Consider the following 17,044-nt stretch of genomic DNA (forward strand, 5'->3'; position numbering starts at 1 on the left):
ACACTGTAAAAAGCATTGGATCCAGAATGTAAATCCACCCCCATTGCAGGAAAAATAGCTACATGAAAGACATCTTTAAAGGCTCCCTGGTTTGTTAGTGATATTTTCTTTTCTTTTTAAAAATGGTTTTCCCTCGAGGAGGCCAGCAGAAAATAACAAAATTTGACCATCATAATAAGGTATACTATGTCCCCAGGCATTATTCTCTTGTGATTTGCATATGTTAACTCATTTCTCACAATCTTTTGAGAGGGATACCATTGCGGTCTCTATTTTAGAATTGACAAGTCTGAGGGACCAGAGGTGATCAAGGTCATGAAGCTAGAATTGAGGGAGCTGAGATTCAGTCCAGAAAATGGCTCCAATCTGCCTAAAAAGAGTGCGGGTTTAGGTATTTGGTTCATCTGTGTGGGTTATAAAGAAAATCACTCGTCTTTTTTGATTATGACAACCCCAGCATTTACAGAGAACCAGCTATACATGCTTCAGCTGCATCCTTATTCTTCCTCACAATAAACTTGGGAGGTATTTCGTTCTCATTTCCAAGACCAAAAAACGAAAAAAATTAAGGTTGAGTGATTATAACGATTGGCCCGAGGATTGCCATGCAGACGGGCAAATTGCACTGGAAGCTCTGTCTTTGCTAGCAGGGAAATTAGGCAAAAGGAGGACCCCACAGGGATACCAGGAGAGTACAATGAAATAATGGATGTAAAAAGGCCTCGACGAACAAGTGCAAGAGCTAAGGCCTGTGCATTTGAGTCACTGGAAAACCGGTTCCCCAAGACTTGGTCTCAGGCTTTCTGGCCCCAACCCAGCGCCTTCTCCTCCCAGTGCCCAGCTTTCTCTTCAAATCTCTTTCTCGGTCTCCTCTGATCCTGCCCCCAAAGCCTCAGCCGAGCGGCAGAACGGAGAATAGAAGGTACGCGCGCGAGCCGGAGGCGGGGCCGCCGCCCCGAGCTTTTTGAGGGGCTGGTCTGCGCGCTTGCGCTCTACTTCGGCGGCTTCAACCGCCCCGGCTCGGTGGCCAATCAGAGTCCCCGGCGCGCTCGAGACGTCTTAACGTCCTGTGGGTCGTGTGCGTACGGAGGGAGGTAACGTAAGGGCGCTCGGCGAGCCCGTCTCTCCTCGAATGAAAGGAAACAACCCCCGGCGACAGAGCCCCGCTCTTCGGCAGTGCCGGAGAACCGACGCCCGCCTTCCTCGTCTCCCCTCGTGGGCGCTGTTCTCCCGTCGCCCGCCCGTGGGCCACGCTGGTGAGTTCCCCGCGGGAGCTAAGGGCCCCCCATTCTCTGTCTGGCGGGAGAAGACGGGGAGGATGGCGGTGGCCAGGCCGCCGCCCCTGCCCGTTGTTACTGGGGGACTCGCGGTGGTCTCCTTCATTGTCAGGGACCCCCAGAGGCGCCGCGCATTGTTGGTGCTCGCTGCAGAGGCTGGCGACCTAGTGCCTCGGGTGCGCTGAGGGACACGCTAGGCGGCTGCCTGGACTTCGGGGGAGGGGGCTTCACATCAGAGGAGGGAAAAACTGGGATGGGGGGGTGTAAAAAAACTCTATGCTGTTGCTTAGATCATTTTAGGGGTAAGGAGGGTGACTCCTAGTTTTGAAGTGTAAGAGAAAAAAATGGTTAAGATGGCATGAGGGTGAGCCCTACGGAATGAGGGGGAGAAAAAGAAAAACTGGGCAAGGGGAATCGGGTGAAAGTGATGGATAAGGAGATGCTTTGGAGTAAGATCCTTAGAGGACGAACTCCTGGGGGGAGGGAGGAGTGGGAAGAAAGTGGTACGATGATATTTTCTTGAATTCCAGAGGCTTGGCCAAGGACAATCGGTGGGGGGACCCTCGACTTTCTGGCTGAAAGGAACCTGCCGAAGTGTTGGAGAGGAGGATAGTTTTTCGAGTTTATTCAGCGCCTTGGTTAGAGGGAGATCTAGGAGTCTAGTGTGTGATTGGGGAATAAATAACGGAGAGAGTCCGCTCAGTTTCGTATCTGGTCCTTTATTACATGAGCGAACAGCACGGCGTTCTCTTGCAATTTCTGTTCGTTTCGATATTCTGCGTGAAAGTGAAAAACAAATCTTTTGATCTTTGAAAAGCCTTTAATTTTCCTCTAGTTTCTACGTAATATCAGGTCTTATTCATACAGTTCTAATTTTTTCACTACCCTTTGGCTTGAAACAACTGGAAAATTCCTTTAGTTTCCTTTTGAATAACCGCAAAAAGCAGTGCGAAGCATGTAATGATACCGTGCAACCAAATTCAGGTGCCCTTCCGGTACATCTCTTACTCATTTATACCTCTCCTCTGTAACTTTCCTGATAGAAAGGCTGTCTTATCTTTGGAGGATCACGCTTCTATCTGTACATTTCAACTGGCTTGCATGCGGAAGGGTTTTCAATCTGCCGGAACTGCAGTTTTTGTTTTGTTTTGTTTGGTTTTCTGTGGAAAACGTTCTTTTCGGCTACCAGCCATTGAATGAGCTCTCCCGTTGGGTCTCGAATGCCCTCCTTGGTTGTTCAGGTGATTTTTCTACCTCGGTGCTTCACTGAATCTTGAAAAATCAGAAAGGCATTCATTGTTTCCGCTGTGTTTTTTCAGACGTTTAAACAGTGTTTTCCATAAAGATGTTGTTGTCTCTGCTTTAGACATTATCTTTCTTTAAAGGGAAAGGTCTCATTGTCGGGGTAAAGTATTAAACTTTGAGCTTTGCCTGCTCTTGAAAATCTTTAAATTAAAGTAAAAGTGCTAAATAGCTGTGGATGATTATGAACCCTATAGTAATGATGCTTGGATGTCCTTATTCTGCTTAACCCGAGACCACAAATGTGACAGCAGTAGATAAAAATCTGTATTTTTATGATAGACAATTTTGCTAGGCGGCATTGTTTCCATTATGGTCTCTGCCGCTGCATGTTTTATAAGGCAGATGTAAAAAATCAGCAAGCTATGCACACATGCATTATTTGAATTTTAGTGGAAAAATCCAATTAGTCATTACATAGCAGGGCAAAAATTTAATCGTTTGTTGCACATTCGTGTGTTTATGCTCACTTTACAAATAAAATATAAACTAATTACCAGGAAATACATGAATATTTAAAAATGCGAAATTAAGTATTTTTTGTTTTCTTTTAGATTTTGGAATCTCTAATATCTAGAAAAGCAGGTTCTGAAAATTAAGATGAACAGTGTACCTGTTTATTAGTGAAAAGAGGCAATATTTAATAAGGATAGAATTTAGGGGCCTAACATTTCAGAATCAATTTGGGGAATAAAGAGTGATTTTTTTCCCTCTAGGAATTTTGCTTATCTTAAGTCAGTTTTTTTTAAAAGCCAGTGCTAGGATTGTATAGAGACAGCACATTAAAGATGTCTATGAAGATTCGATTTATAATGTACCATCCTTTCAGCTGGCCTGGATGACCTGGAGAAATGCTAAATACATCATGGTGACTTCACAGTGCCTGTTATTCATTGTGTGATAGTAAAGGAAACTCATTTAGAACTCCAGTAGCATATCTGGGTGCTATTTATGAATCTTGGTGTTTTTGCATAGCTCTAAAAACTGGAGCAGCTATATTTTTCATAAAGCAACTGGACACATACTTGCCTGAGCAAATGCAAACACACTTCCCCTTTTGTTTCTTTTGTTTCTCTGTTGTCCTTTTTTAATGCTAAAAGATTTGCTATTTTCAGTCAGTTTCATAGTTTCTAGCCAGTGTTCTGAAATCGGTATATTGAGAAGTACCCCGTGGCACTTGGGAGACTGAGGGATTTAAAATTATAGATAGCATTAAGAGTTCGTTAAACCATCAAAGCAGAGACGGCAAGACCTTTGAAGTCTTGTTCAAAAGAGAATACTGGATATAAATTAATGAGAAGAAATGTTTTCTTTGTGGCTTCTCATTACATTACATCAAGATGATCCACATTGAATAGCTCTGAGTGGTTGTAGATCCCACATCACCTTGCTGCTACTGCTGCTACTGGTGAACAGATGCTTCTCAGAGCTAACGACTGAGTTGTTAGTGAGCCAAGTCTCTAAACACAATGTCACGAAAATGTTCAAACCTATGTAAGTGGCAATTTAATAAGCGAATTTGAAGACAGAAGTTTGAGATTCTATTGATTGTGATGTATGTTATGCCAACCTGGGCCTGAGCTGCTTACTCCCATTAATTGGGTGAATTATACAAATCAAAACACTGATTTGAAATTTGTTGAGTTGGTGGCATTGAATGATCTGTGTTGAGAACGATGATGCAAATCTGTAGACTTCTGTGTTACAGCTTTTCTTCCCTTTTTTGGTTTGACTGTACAACCTATAATTATAATCTGATCAAATGCAAGGCTCATTCAGAATTTTCCTTCCACTGCACAGTATTGCTAACTTATCTATAGGAATTATTGCATGTAGAAGACCACTGTTGGTTTGGCTTTTAATAAGCAGACTTAGGATAATTCTCAAATAAAATGGTTTAGTAAATTAGGGTCCTAATGGCTGCATTTTATGGTACAATATTAGAAACTTTACTATTTCATTATATAGAAAAGGAACAGGATAGCAAGAATTTGAGGTCATAACATGATTTTCTTAAATTTGAACTTTTTAAAAATTTAAAAATAGTTGTTTCAAAGTTACACTTAATTTTATTTCTAATACTTTATCAGTATGTGAACTGGAAGAAATTAAGCAATTAAAGAATTCAGTTCTCTTAATATTCTATAGTTTTCTTTGTAGTTTTAAATTGTTCTTAGGTCCTTATCATTCTATTTCCTTGATAGCCATCTACTTATACTTGAAAAATATTTTTTACTATTAGTTATTAGAGGATGCTTTAATTTTGGGGTTTTGGTTCTCTGTATGCTTTTTGAGACAGGGTGTCACTTTGTAACCCAGAGGGGCCTCAGCCTCACCTTGTGGCCAGGCTGGACTCATGCTCTTTTGCCTGAAACTCCTAACTGCTGAGATTATGGTCATGCACCACTGTATGTGGTAGCTATGCTATACATTCATATCTACACAAAAGTACTTTTATCCACATATCTCCTCATTTGAATTCATTTTGATTTCTCTCACTCGAGACTTGATTTCATTTTCTACTTCCCTCTCTTAATATGTATTATATCTGGAAGGCATCTTGGGTTTTAGTATTTATCTATACTAATGCTTAAGTAACTCTATTAAAACCTAGGTCAGACATTAAACTACTTGCATGGAAATGTATAATTTTTTAAATGAAATTAACCATTTTGTTGCCATTCTTCTTCTCTGTAGCATTTCTTGAGGCTTAAAGTGGCATTCTATAAGCAGTTTAAAAATCATGTCAAGCTCAATTGAACAGAAAAAAGGGTCTACAAGACAGCGCAAATGCGGCTTTTGTAAGTCAAATAGAGACAAGGAGTGTGGACAGTTACTGATATCTGAAAACCAGAAGGTGGCAGCACACCATAAATGCATGGTGAGTATGTTGGCATCGATGGAGAGACCTCAGAACCATTCCTGAGGGAGAATCTCAGTAACACATTAGTATTACTGAATATGAAGGCAAAAAATGCTGTTAAAATTTTAAGAAATGGTTTAACACTATGCAATGTCATCTTAATAGAAAATTCATTTTTAAATTTAATGTGTTATTCCTTGTCGTGCTGTAGTTATGTATGAGCCCTAATGATTTCACATGTTATTTATAGCTTTTTTCGTCGGCCTTGGTGTCATCACATTCCGATAATGAGAGTCTTGGTGGATTTTCTATTGAAGATGTCCAGAAGGAAATTAAAAGAGGCACAAAGCTGGTAAGTTGGTATTTGTGCCTCGTGAACATAAAAATTATTTTAAACTCACAAAGAAGGAAATTACTTACTTTAAAGTGTATTACTCTGCAAATTTTATATAATTTTAAATTGTGGGTTCTTTTTTATTTTCTAGCCAGTAAAATCCAAAGCTTGATTTGTTTACAACTCAAGAAAAAGGAGTGAATCAATATCTATACTATTGAAATATTTCTTCTCAAAAGGAAAATCTTAAAGGCTGTGATTACTTACAAAACAAATAATTTGCTTAATTTGCATGTAATTATGAGATGTATTTTTCATAATTCTGGTATGTCTTCCCTTTTCATCATAAAATTAGGATGGGTCATCACAAACTGAGATGACAGTGCCTCCTCAGCAGGAAAAGGATAACTCTTGCTAACAAAATAGTGTTCTGTGCTTTGGCTCTATGACACAGCATTTATGACTTTGGATAACTTTTGGTGAATTTTCCAGGAGTTTTTCCGAAGCTGCGCTAGAGTTATGTTCCTGTAGTTATCTTCACCACCAATAACCAGATTGGCAAGATGTTATATTGCTCCTTGGGAAAAAGTAGTGTCATCTCCATTGGTATTTATCACACATGACTTACCATGCAACATTAATGGATAGATTTCTTTTCATTTGGTTGTTTCTCTTGTTTGAGCTCTCTATTGAAATTATATCCATTGTTGTAGTAAGATCTTAACTGTAAACATATGTTATCATTTCAGCCCTAAACTGTATGTAATAATAGAAAAGATCCTTTTTTAAAATGTGATTTTTTTTCCTTTGGTGGTTTTACATTACTTCATAACTGTAGTGTGCTGTTTTTTTTTTTTTTGTTTTGTTTTGTTTTGTTTGTTTTTTGAGACAGTGTTTCCCTGTGTAGTTTTGGTGTCTGTCCTGGATCTCTGTAGACCAGGCTGGCCTCGAACTCACAGAGATACACCTTCCTCTGCCTCCCAAGTGCTGGGATTAAAGGCATGCACCATCACCGCCTGGCTCTGATTTTTTTTTTTGGGGGGGGGGTTTCGAGACAGGGTTTCTCTGTGTAGCTTTGCGCCTTTCCTGGAACTCACCCTGTAGACCAAATGGGCCTCAAACTCAGAGATCCGCCCGGCTCTGCCTCCCGAGTGCTGGGATTAAAGGCGTGCGCCACCACCGCCTGGCCATGGCTTTGATTTTTTTTTTTAAGAAACAGAACACCTGTGTTTTTATTTCCTGGTCTTTCAAACAAATTCAGATGCAACAAGAGAATGCTATTTACTTGAAAGTAGAGTTGTAACCCTTTTTGTTTCATTAATTCCTTATCTTTATATGTAAAAGCCCCTCCTGTTCTTGATGTGTTAGAGCTTGCACCACTTAACATGCCTCCTGTAGTCAGAGCAGGTATGGTATTGGCCCTGATAGTGAAATAGTATTAAGAAACTCAATGCCTTCTTTTTGCATGTTACATGAAGCAAAAGTACACATCTGTCAGTGCTGCTATAGTCAATCGAGATTCAATACATTTGAACCTGTTTGTAAATAAAATACCAGAACTTGATACAAGTTTTACTATTAGAATTTTTTTGTTTTGTTTGTTTGTTTTGTTTTGTTTTTTCGAGACAGGGTTTCTCTGTGTAGCTTTGCGCCTTTCCTGGAACTCACTTGGTAGCCCAGGCTGGCCTCGAACTCACAGAGATCCGCCTGGCTCTGCCTCCCGAGTGCTGGGATTAAAGGCGTGCGCCACCACGCCCGGCGAATTTTTTTGTTTTGAATGTAATAAAGTAGGGTGTTGATTTCCCTCCAGATATAGTGTGCTATAAATAACTCAACTTGTTCCTTAATCTAGTGAGGGAATAATATTGAGGGTTAAAAGCCCAGAAATAGTAATAGACTTGAGCTTGGATCCCAGCTCTGTCACTAACTGGCTGAGCCTGAATATGTTATTTCCTTCCCTAGCCATGTATTCTTGTTCAGGGGTAATGAGCATACTTGCCCCGCAGAGTTACTATTAGGATTGAAAGAGAATATACAGGACTAAGTATGGTGCTCAGCACATACTTAAGACAACAGTAGCCCCCTCTGTACTTACTCCTTACAGATAAAAGTAAGATCCATTAATGTTACCTTAGACAAGTCATTAGCTTACTTGTCTTTTTGCCACCTATCAGTAGATACTGTCTTATCATCACATACTAAACATCAATGACAAAATTATTATAAAAGGTAGAAAGATTTCCCATGGGCTGGTGGGATGGGTCACTGATAGGAACACTTCTCAAGCTTGTACACTGTTGCCAAGCACTAACTCACTAAGAGCTAGGATTGGTTTGAAAAGCTACTTGACACCATGGGCATCTTGAATTGTGGAATGGTTACAAAAGAGGAGTGTATCATAGCTTAGACTGTTTTCTTCTTCCTTCATCCAAAATGTTAGAATTTAAATTACTTATACAGTGAATTGGAGAGCAGCATTTGTGTTTCACTTGGGAATAACCTTTTAAAAATTAATTTTTTTGTTTTTATTTTATGTGCATGAGTGTATGTATGTATGTGCACTGTATTCATGCCAGGGGCCCATGGAGTCCAGAAGAGGGTGTCAGATTCCCCCAATATTGGAGCTGCCATGTAGGTACTGAGAATGTGGATCCTCTGAAAGAGCAAAATGCCCTTAACTACTAAGTCACCTTGATGGCCCCTTAAATTTTCCCCTAATACTTATTTTTAACTATGTGTATGTTTACATCTGTGTAGGGGTATGTGCATATGAATGCAGTTTTAACCCATGGAAGCCAGAAGACATTGGATTCCTTGGTGCAGGAATTATAGGCTGTTATGATATGCATGCTGGGAGCAGAACTTGGATCTTGTGCAAAAGCAGTATATGCTCTTAACTGCTAAACTCTCTCTCCAGGTCCTGAAATAACTTTAGCTTTCAGTTTCCTTCTTTGCTTAAATTGTTTTCTTTTTAATGAGGTACTGCCAAGTAACTAAAATTCTTGATTTTAGTTTTCTTTACTTTTCCCGGTGTAGATTTGTCTAAACAATAAAAGGACCACAAGTCAAATAGGAAAGAATAAAAAATGAAGAATTTTATATATCTAAACTACATATAAACCAAGTAACTGGCGTCCCTGGTCAGCTTTTTAATGCATTTGATCCTGTGAGCCTTTTTGCCCTAGCTTCAGTTCATGCGCATTTTGAGATGAGAAGGGTTATGAATACCCACTGAAACGATCAAAAGCAGGAGCCCAGGCTCCTGAGTGCGTTCGTGGAAGACTTCAGTCAGTACCTGATGTCGTTTCCAGAGGTGTTCATTTGCGCCATGGAAGAGGGGCAGGCTCAAGACTTGAGGTGAACGGGTGCAGGTGGCTGGCTGGGAGTCTTGCAAAGGTGGGAATGCTCTGGAGAGCAAGAAGTGCAGGGATGTGACTCCTGGCAGCCATGGGCAGTCTTTCACACTTTCATATCAGCTTCAAGGATCAGAGGCAAAGCTATTTTGTATGAACATGTTCATCTCATTTCCATTATCTTAAATATACAGTTAAGGCCCAGGATGTATGACGAGAAAAAGAAAAAAACTGTTCTTCTAGTTTAGTTATTTATTTTTCTGCAATGCCTCCCAGTTCTCATTGAAGACATACAAAGACACCACATCTGTACCCTGTGCCAGGTATGTTTTTGTTGTTTTTGGGTCAGGGTCTCCTGTGTCCCGGGCAGACTTCAGACTTAACTATGTAGTTGAGGATGAGCTTGATTCCTAATCCTCCTGACTCCTCTTCCCAGGTGTTGGGATATTATAGGTATGTGCAACACTCACCTGTAAAATTTATCCTCAGTTGTCCAGCCATATAGAAAAAATATAATTTCCAAGTAAAGTTATTAGTTCCCATTGCTTTTTTGAATTTCTCATGAGACGTGAGCGTGGTATTTGAAGAATGTATTCTTTCTGAAGCTACTTGGTAAGATCACTAAGATCTGCACTGATAGTTACTTTTACTAATTAGTACCTGTGTCAGATGGAGCACAGATAGCAAAAGACTCCAGGAGGTCATGTAGTTCACCTTCCTTGCCCCTAGGCAAGATTACCTAAGTCACACTCTGTTCTGGTGTTAGGAAATTGTGATTCTACTCAGGTCACATGAAATAAAAACAGCAATATATTTGCGAATCTCATTCCTCTGTAATTCAAGTGTGTCTCTTAATTTCTGTTTCCATTAAAGAAGTATTTAGGTTTTTCCTTCTTTTTACTTAGAAAGAATCCTCCCTAGCCGGTGGTGGTGGTGGTGGTGGTGGTGGTGCTGCTGCTGCTGCTGCTGCTGCTGCTGCTGCTGCAGCTGCAGCAGCACACCTTTAATCCCAGCACTCGGGAGGCAGAGGCAGGTGGATCTCTGTGAGTTCGAGGCCAGCCTTGTCTACAGAGGGAGTTCCAGGACAAGCTCCAAAGCTACACAGAGAAACCCTGTCTCAAACAAACAAACAAACAGACAGACAAACAAAAGAATCCCTCCAATATACAATGACCATCCTCACATGATTCCCAAACTTGTGTATTTTCAAATGAGAATTTTCCGCCACACACCTTATGAACTCCCCTGAACGTTTTATACTTTATATAGTAGTAGAACTAGCTGACACTTACTCATTGCTCAATATGTGTTAAGGACTAGGCAAAGTATTTTAAATACATGATACTAATTAATCCTCACAATCATGCTGCAAGAAAGGGAAGAAAGTATTCATCCTTGCCTTTTTATACGAAAGGAAACGGGCTCGGAGAAGTAAAGTAACATGAGTGTCTATGGTCATGTAGCTAGTATGTGGCAGACCTCAGATTTGAATCGTAATCATCAGGTTATCCAGCTGGTCTTTTAAGCTGCCTCACCTCAAATCATATTTTAATAAAGTGTGGTAGTTTTCTAATAAAGATCGTTGATTTTAGGGCACACCCAGACTCCTATTGCTTAATGTATTCCGTCAGAAGCATTATCTTGCTTACTGTTAGGACAGAACCTTATACACATCCTGGGTAAAAATGGTCTATTTTTACATTGGAGATATTTTTTGTAGGCTCTGACCATAAGACAACTCATTCTCTAGTCTTTACTCAGGAGCAAGGGAGCGCGTGTCACTGCAGAGGTAGGGTGTCCATATTTAGGATCTAAATAGATAACTCCTAGTGTGTGTGTGCTTTCTTTTTGGGAGGGCTGTTCCCTATTTAAAAGCTTAAGACTTCTTTCTAGAGATAGTCAGGTGTAGCAATGAATGTAGGAAATGCTGTGAGCTTTACCAGATTGGAGTTGAGTAAGACTGGTCAGAGGGTTATTTAAATATCAGACAAGAATTTCAATTCAGAATGAGGCAAGGCAAACAGGATTTTTCTGGAGACAAGTTATGTACAATAGGCACTGTGGAGAATGAAGTATAATGATTGCAATTTCCTTCCCTGTTCTATGTAGATGTCCTGCAGGCATTTGAAACTCAACCTGTCCAAACCAGTATTTATGACCTTCCACCCTGAAATCTGAGTCTCTTTCTGAATCCCTTCCTTCAGCCCCTCCTTCCACATCTGTTATGCGGATTCTGTTTCCGAGGAGCCTTTGTCTTTTCTTACTGCTGCCCTCTATCAAGCTTCCATCTTCTCCTTTTCTAGTAAACATAGCACTGGTACTTGCTTAACTGCTTTGGACAGCTACTGCCAGGCGTGTGAGATGGTTCGGCTCTGGTAAAGGTGCTTGCCACCAAGTCTGACAACCCGAGTTTGATCCCCGGGCACCACATGGTAGAAGGGGAGAAGCAATCATTCCTGCAAGACGTCCTCTGACATTGACCTGTGTGTGTGTGTCTGGTGTGTGTGTGTGTGTGTGTGTGTGTGTGTGTTAAAAAAGCTCACGGTACTCTCCAAACTATCCGGAGACATGAGCATGACATTGAGCAATCCTGTCTTAATGTGCCTTTTCCAGCCTCTTCTCTCCTTTCTTGGATTTTCAGACATCCCCTCTATGCTTTCTTTCACTGCTACTTCCCAAAAGTTCTTTTTATGTGGCCAGATCAAACTCATGCTTGTCTCTGCAATATAGTACATCCCAGCATGCTTTGTAGTCAGAACACATGGGCAAGCTTTTCTTCCATGGTGAACTGTGGACTCCAAGAGAGTTGAGACTATGTTCTCTTGGCCTAGCTTAGCATCACATGGGCATAACACGTGGAAACATTTAACATAGTGCTTTAAGTCTTCTTTGTGTTCTGTACTATTCTAATAAGTAAGTGGGCACTGATCAGTCCTTGCATCTCAAAAGAGGAATGGGTTTGGATTGGAGAAAGTAGGAAGCCTTTAATAACAGGCTAGGTTTAGGGGGCTGGAGAGATGGCTCAGCAGTTAAGAGCACTAGCTGTTCTTCCAAAGGTCCTGAATTCAATTCCCAGCAACCACATGGCGGCTCACAACCATTTGTAATGAGATCTGGCGCCCTCTTCTGGCAGGCAGAACACTAGACATAATAAATAAGTAAATCTTAAAAAAAAAAAAAAAGGCTAGGTTTAAACTGGAAGTCCTGGCATAACATAAAATTCCTGATTTGGTTAATCAGTGTTGTTGTGTTGTTTGAGGCTTTGACAGATTGGAAAGGGAGTAGAAAAATTAGCCTGGTTACTTCTTCAGTGTGGTAGAGAACTATGTATATACCTCAAACATGATGATTTTTCATCTCTTCAACTTTCACTCACCCAGTGTGGTGGTATTTCTGTTGTATTCTTGGGCATTATATTTGTCAGCTAAACCTTAGATTTTATCTCTATGTGTTTATCAAATACTCAAGAACCTAGATACTTTGGATATAGACATGAAATAAATCACTCTTAGAAGTAAAGAATGGCACGGGAGAGCTGGGAAAGAAGACCACAGCTGATCTACCTGAGAAGTCAGACGGCTGTGTGCAAAAAGACATTTGAGCCTGTATGGTGACCTGCATCTGTAATTCCAGTACTCAGGAAGCTGAGGCAGGAAGAGGATATGAGTTCCAGGCAAGCTTGGACTACAGAGTAAAACCTTTTCCCACAAAATGGTGCTCTTTTGAAATGTGTTCCACCAGGAGAGCAATACCGGAAGTCAAAGGTGGAAGAGAGCATTTCAAGGAAGAAGTGTTTGAAATGATTATATGAGTGAAGCATGCCAATGCTGCTTAAGTAGTGTGTGTGGCTTGTTTAGCATTTAGTAAGGGCTTAATGGGGGCAAGATGCCCCCACTTGGTTTTTGCATACAGAAGCAGAAGACATTGGGTGACTGTTGATGCTACCTAAGCTCTTATAACATCGATCCCTCACCAGCTTGAATAAATCAGAAAATGGGTGGTTTTCAGACAGGCACACTTTGGCTTTTATTTTATTTTTTTTTATTTTTCAAGACAGGGTTTCTCTGGGTAGTATTGGTGTCTGTCCTGAATCAGGCTCTGTAGACCAGGCTGGCCTCGAATTCACAGAGATCCGCCTGGCTCTGCCTCCCAAGTGCTGGGATTAAAGGCGTGTGCCACCACCGCCTGGCATACTTTGGCTTTTGTAAGATAGGGGTCTTGGGTCTTACTATATAGTCCAGGCTGGCTTTGAACTTGCAGTTCTCCTGCGTCAACCTCCTAAGTGCTCGTAGCACAGGTGTCTGCCACAAGACAACTTTTTCTCTAAAAGACTAGATAATAAATTTGTGAAGCTTTTCCTCCAGCTATGTGGACTTAATTGTAATCAAAGACAATACTGAAAAAAATGGTTATGACTGTACTCCAATTAAACTTCATCTACAAAATCCAGAAGTAGGCCATGCTGGGCTCACAGGACATCTGCCTATAGGGTATTTGAGGAGGAAAAGAGGTCAGTTTTCATCAGGGAGATTTTTTACTTCATCTCTGTAACTGTATGTACATGCATTATGAATGTATTCATGCTAGTGGGAATTCTTTTAAAAAGCCAATTATAGCATGGAGGTTAATTTTAATGTCTGTAGATATTTTACCAGAAATTTATATTAAAGTGAACTTTGCATTTGGGGTGATTAAGTAAAATAAGCAGTGATGGAGAAAACTGTGTCTTTGGCTATTATGGAAATGCTTTTATTTAAATGCAGTCCTTTTCTTTGCCTTCATTTAGTATGTTTTATAATTGGGAACACTAAACTTTATGTCATAAAAATCTCATTTGTGTTTGCTAATGGAGGAGAACCAAAACCAATCTTATCAAACCAGAGCTTGAGGAGGTGTGCCTCAGTGGTAGGTTGTTCGTGCAGCATATTCAAGGCCCTGGCTGGGTTCTATCCTCAGAACTGCAAAAACAACTGAGCAGTAATGGCAAATAATTTCTCTGTGTTTTAGGGGACTGTCTTGGTGCGTACTTGAGTGTGGCTATGTTTTTGGCATTCTTCACAGATTAAATATAGCAAGCAGCCTGGCAGTTCACAGGATTCTCAGCTGCAAAGACCCATAGCTGGGAAGAATCTAAATGAAAAGGTCTGCACTTACCAAATGTCTGAAATTTTCAGTTGAACAAAGGGAGAAAACAAACTTTAAATGCTCACATGAGAATCTGTTTTTCTTATCAGACATGATTCGGGTAATTGGATAGAGTTGGAATATGTGAGTACTCAGCATAAGGTCAGAGGGTTAGGTTAGGCAAGAGCTTCACAGACTGAGTTTATTGTCCTCTGGTTTCCATTAGTCGGTCCTCGGGTCAAAACGGAACAAGGGTTCTCATTGGCCCTATGTGTCAGAGGCACCTGGAATTTAAAGTCCAAATCTGTCTTGTAAGCAACTTGCCATTTTTCAAGGATTTGACAGTGTTCAGATTTTTGTTTTTGTTTTTGGTTTTTCGAAACAGGGTTTCTCTGTGTAGCTTTGCACCTTTCCTGGATCTCGCTCTGTAGACCAGGCTGGCCTTGAACTCACAGAGATCTGCCTGCCTCTGCTTCCCGAGTGCTGGGATTAAAGGTGTGCGCCACCACCGCCTGGCTTCAGATTTTATTGATGGTTTTTAGCTTCTCTTTAGATCTTCTAAGCAAGTTTTTAATGTGTGATCTTCAAAACCACTGGTTTTGAAACCAGGAGTATAGCTATAAGATCACATAGAAACAGTTTTGAGTTCATGCTGCACCCCCCCCCCCAGCAGTGGCCTTCTTAAAACAAAATTTCACAAGTACTTTGGTCACTGTCAGCTAACTAGGTAAGCCCGAGGGTCCTCTTGTCTGTGTTGGATATGTGAGGTATTACTCTAAACTGTGGTCCTGGAGACACACAACAGTATTGAGGCATTTCTGACTATTTGCCCCAACTGTACTGTCCTGCTTTCTGGTTTTTATGAGAGATGGTGTTATTACAGCCAAAAGAAGGAGCCAGACCACTTAAGGTGAGCTTGTCTCTTGTGAAAATACCCTAGCTAGGGCGTCCCTTTCTTTAGGTGCTTTTGACAGTTTTTGTCTTTGCCTTACAGGCTCAGGAGCATGGCTTCTTTTGACATCTTCTTTTGCATTTTGTTATTCAAAGCAGTTTTCTGAAGCGAGTGTCTCCACCGCTGTTAGCAGTATTGCTCTGCTGTGAATGTGTCTATGCCGGGAGTTCCTCTGCTAGAGTTGAGCTCTAGGGGGCTGTGCTCTGAGTGTTCCTCTAGCCGCTGGATTCGAGCTTCGCCACAGACACTTTCTTTTTCTGCCTGTCCATGAAGTGGGCAAGCTCATTTTCATTTGCCTCCTCACAGCTACTGAGAAAACAGTATTTTTCCTTTTGATCCTTAAGACTTCGTGGAGACCTCTTTCATTCTCGGTCTTGTTCAGTTGACTGAAGCGCAGGCATGCTCGGCTGTCCAGTGAAGTCTTCTTAGTCCTCTCAGTTCTTTGTGTGTCCTCTCATGCATGGCTTGCTTCCTCTTTCATCTTCGGGTCAGCTCCTCGAGACTTGTTTCTGTGGTACAGCTTAACCTCCGTTAGCATGGCAGAACTTCTGGCCGTTCATTCGCACGGCTTCTGACCATACTGTGGATGTGCGCCATGACCTAGGACAGGACAGGACCTCCTTTTCCAAACTCTCCAACTTTGCACTTGGAGATTCAGAATTGAGGGTTATCAGGTCTTCTAGGTAGGAGCAAGCTGAAGAGGGGGTAAAAGAAAAGCAGTGACAATGTGTTTGCCTTTTAAAAACAAGAACGTGGAATAGGATACAAGCAGAGTAAGCTGAGAATTAACATTTAGACCTATGCATTCATTGGAGGAAAGAAAATTAGCTCTCAAGAGAATACTTGGTAGGTCAGCCCCTTTTTTGGCAGGGAAAGGACACCATTGTTCTTGAAAAACATGTTCCTGTCACATTAGTTTTCATTTCCCACATTTGAAGGTGCCAGGGATACAGTGAGAGCATGATGACAATGGCAGCTGACAGTCCTCTTCTGGAGGACAAATCGAGGAAAGACTGGCAGATTGCAGAGCAAATGTCTTCTGTAAAGGCAGATCCTGGGTACCACTGGTGCTAGGTCCTTCTGACATACCTTGCTGTGATGGTGACGGTGGTGAGGGCGGGGTGGCTTGGTCTGTGTTTTGAGACGGGGTCTCACTTTGTAGCCCTAGCTGGCTTAGAACTCACAGACAGCTGCCTGCTGCTTCTACTCTCCCTCCCTGGTGCTGAGATTAAAGGTATGTGCCACCATGCCCATCCTTTTTTAAAATTATTTTTTCTTTAGTCTTTGAACATTTTGTACATTTAGGAAATTTATTTGTATCATATCCAGTGACCTCAACTCCTCTTAATGTCCCTCACCTTGCCACCCTGCTAACTTCATGTCTTTTTTCTTTTGTTATTACTAACCCCCTGGAGTCCTATTATCGCTGCCCTTATGAGCATGTGTGTGAGGACAGCCGCCGGGCTATGGGGAAACCTGTCAGCAGCCAAGTCCCCCAAAAGACAGTAGCTCTCTCTCCCTAATTTTTTTTTTTTAAGAAAAGCCTTCCTTTTTTGTTTCTGTTTGCCATAGCATTTCAGAAATGGTTTTACCTACCTATCTTTCCTAGTTTCTTTAATTATGATGTTTATCTCTAAGCTCTCATTCTTGTTTCTGGAAGGGCTGATCTGTTCCTCCCTACATTCTGTGTTCTTTCAACTGAATTGTCCTCAATTGCACTTTTTCTAGTTCCGGATCATACAGTTTGTAAGTTATTGTATATGTGTGTGTGTCGGTATGTGTGTGGTTGTTTGTTTTAATGTGTGTGAGTGTTGTGCACGTGTTGCGCAGTGTCCTGAT

The 17,044-nt window shown here is 41.2% G+C and overlaps 1 protein-coding gene across 1 annotated transcript in view; it reads left to right on the plus strand.

The window, feature by feature from the left end:
• The first annotated feature begins 1,065 nt into the window (after window positions 1–1,065).
• Window positions 1,066–17,044, plus strand: part of Phf6 (PHD finger protein 6) — a 45,305-nt gene continuing 29,326 nt past the window's right edge. The window contains exons 1-3 of the mRNA XM_028887091.2: window positions 1,066–1,256; window positions 5,277–5,460; window positions 5,693–5,794. Coding sequence (XP_028742924.1) covers window positions 5,323–5,460; window positions 5,693–5,794 — 240 coding nt within the window. The 5' untranslated portion in view covers window positions 1,066–1,256; window positions 5,277–5,322. The remainder of the gene's footprint in view (window positions 1,257–5,276; window positions 5,461–5,692; window positions 5,795–17,044) is intronic.

The sequence above is a fragment of the Peromyscus leucopus genome, chromosome X, assembly GCF_004664715.2.
Source record: "Peromyscus leucopus breed LL Stock chromosome X, UCI_PerLeu_2.1, whole genome shotgun sequence".
Lineage (NCBI taxonomy): Eukaryota > Metazoa > Chordata > Mammalia > Rodentia > Cricetidae > Peromyscus > Peromyscus leucopus.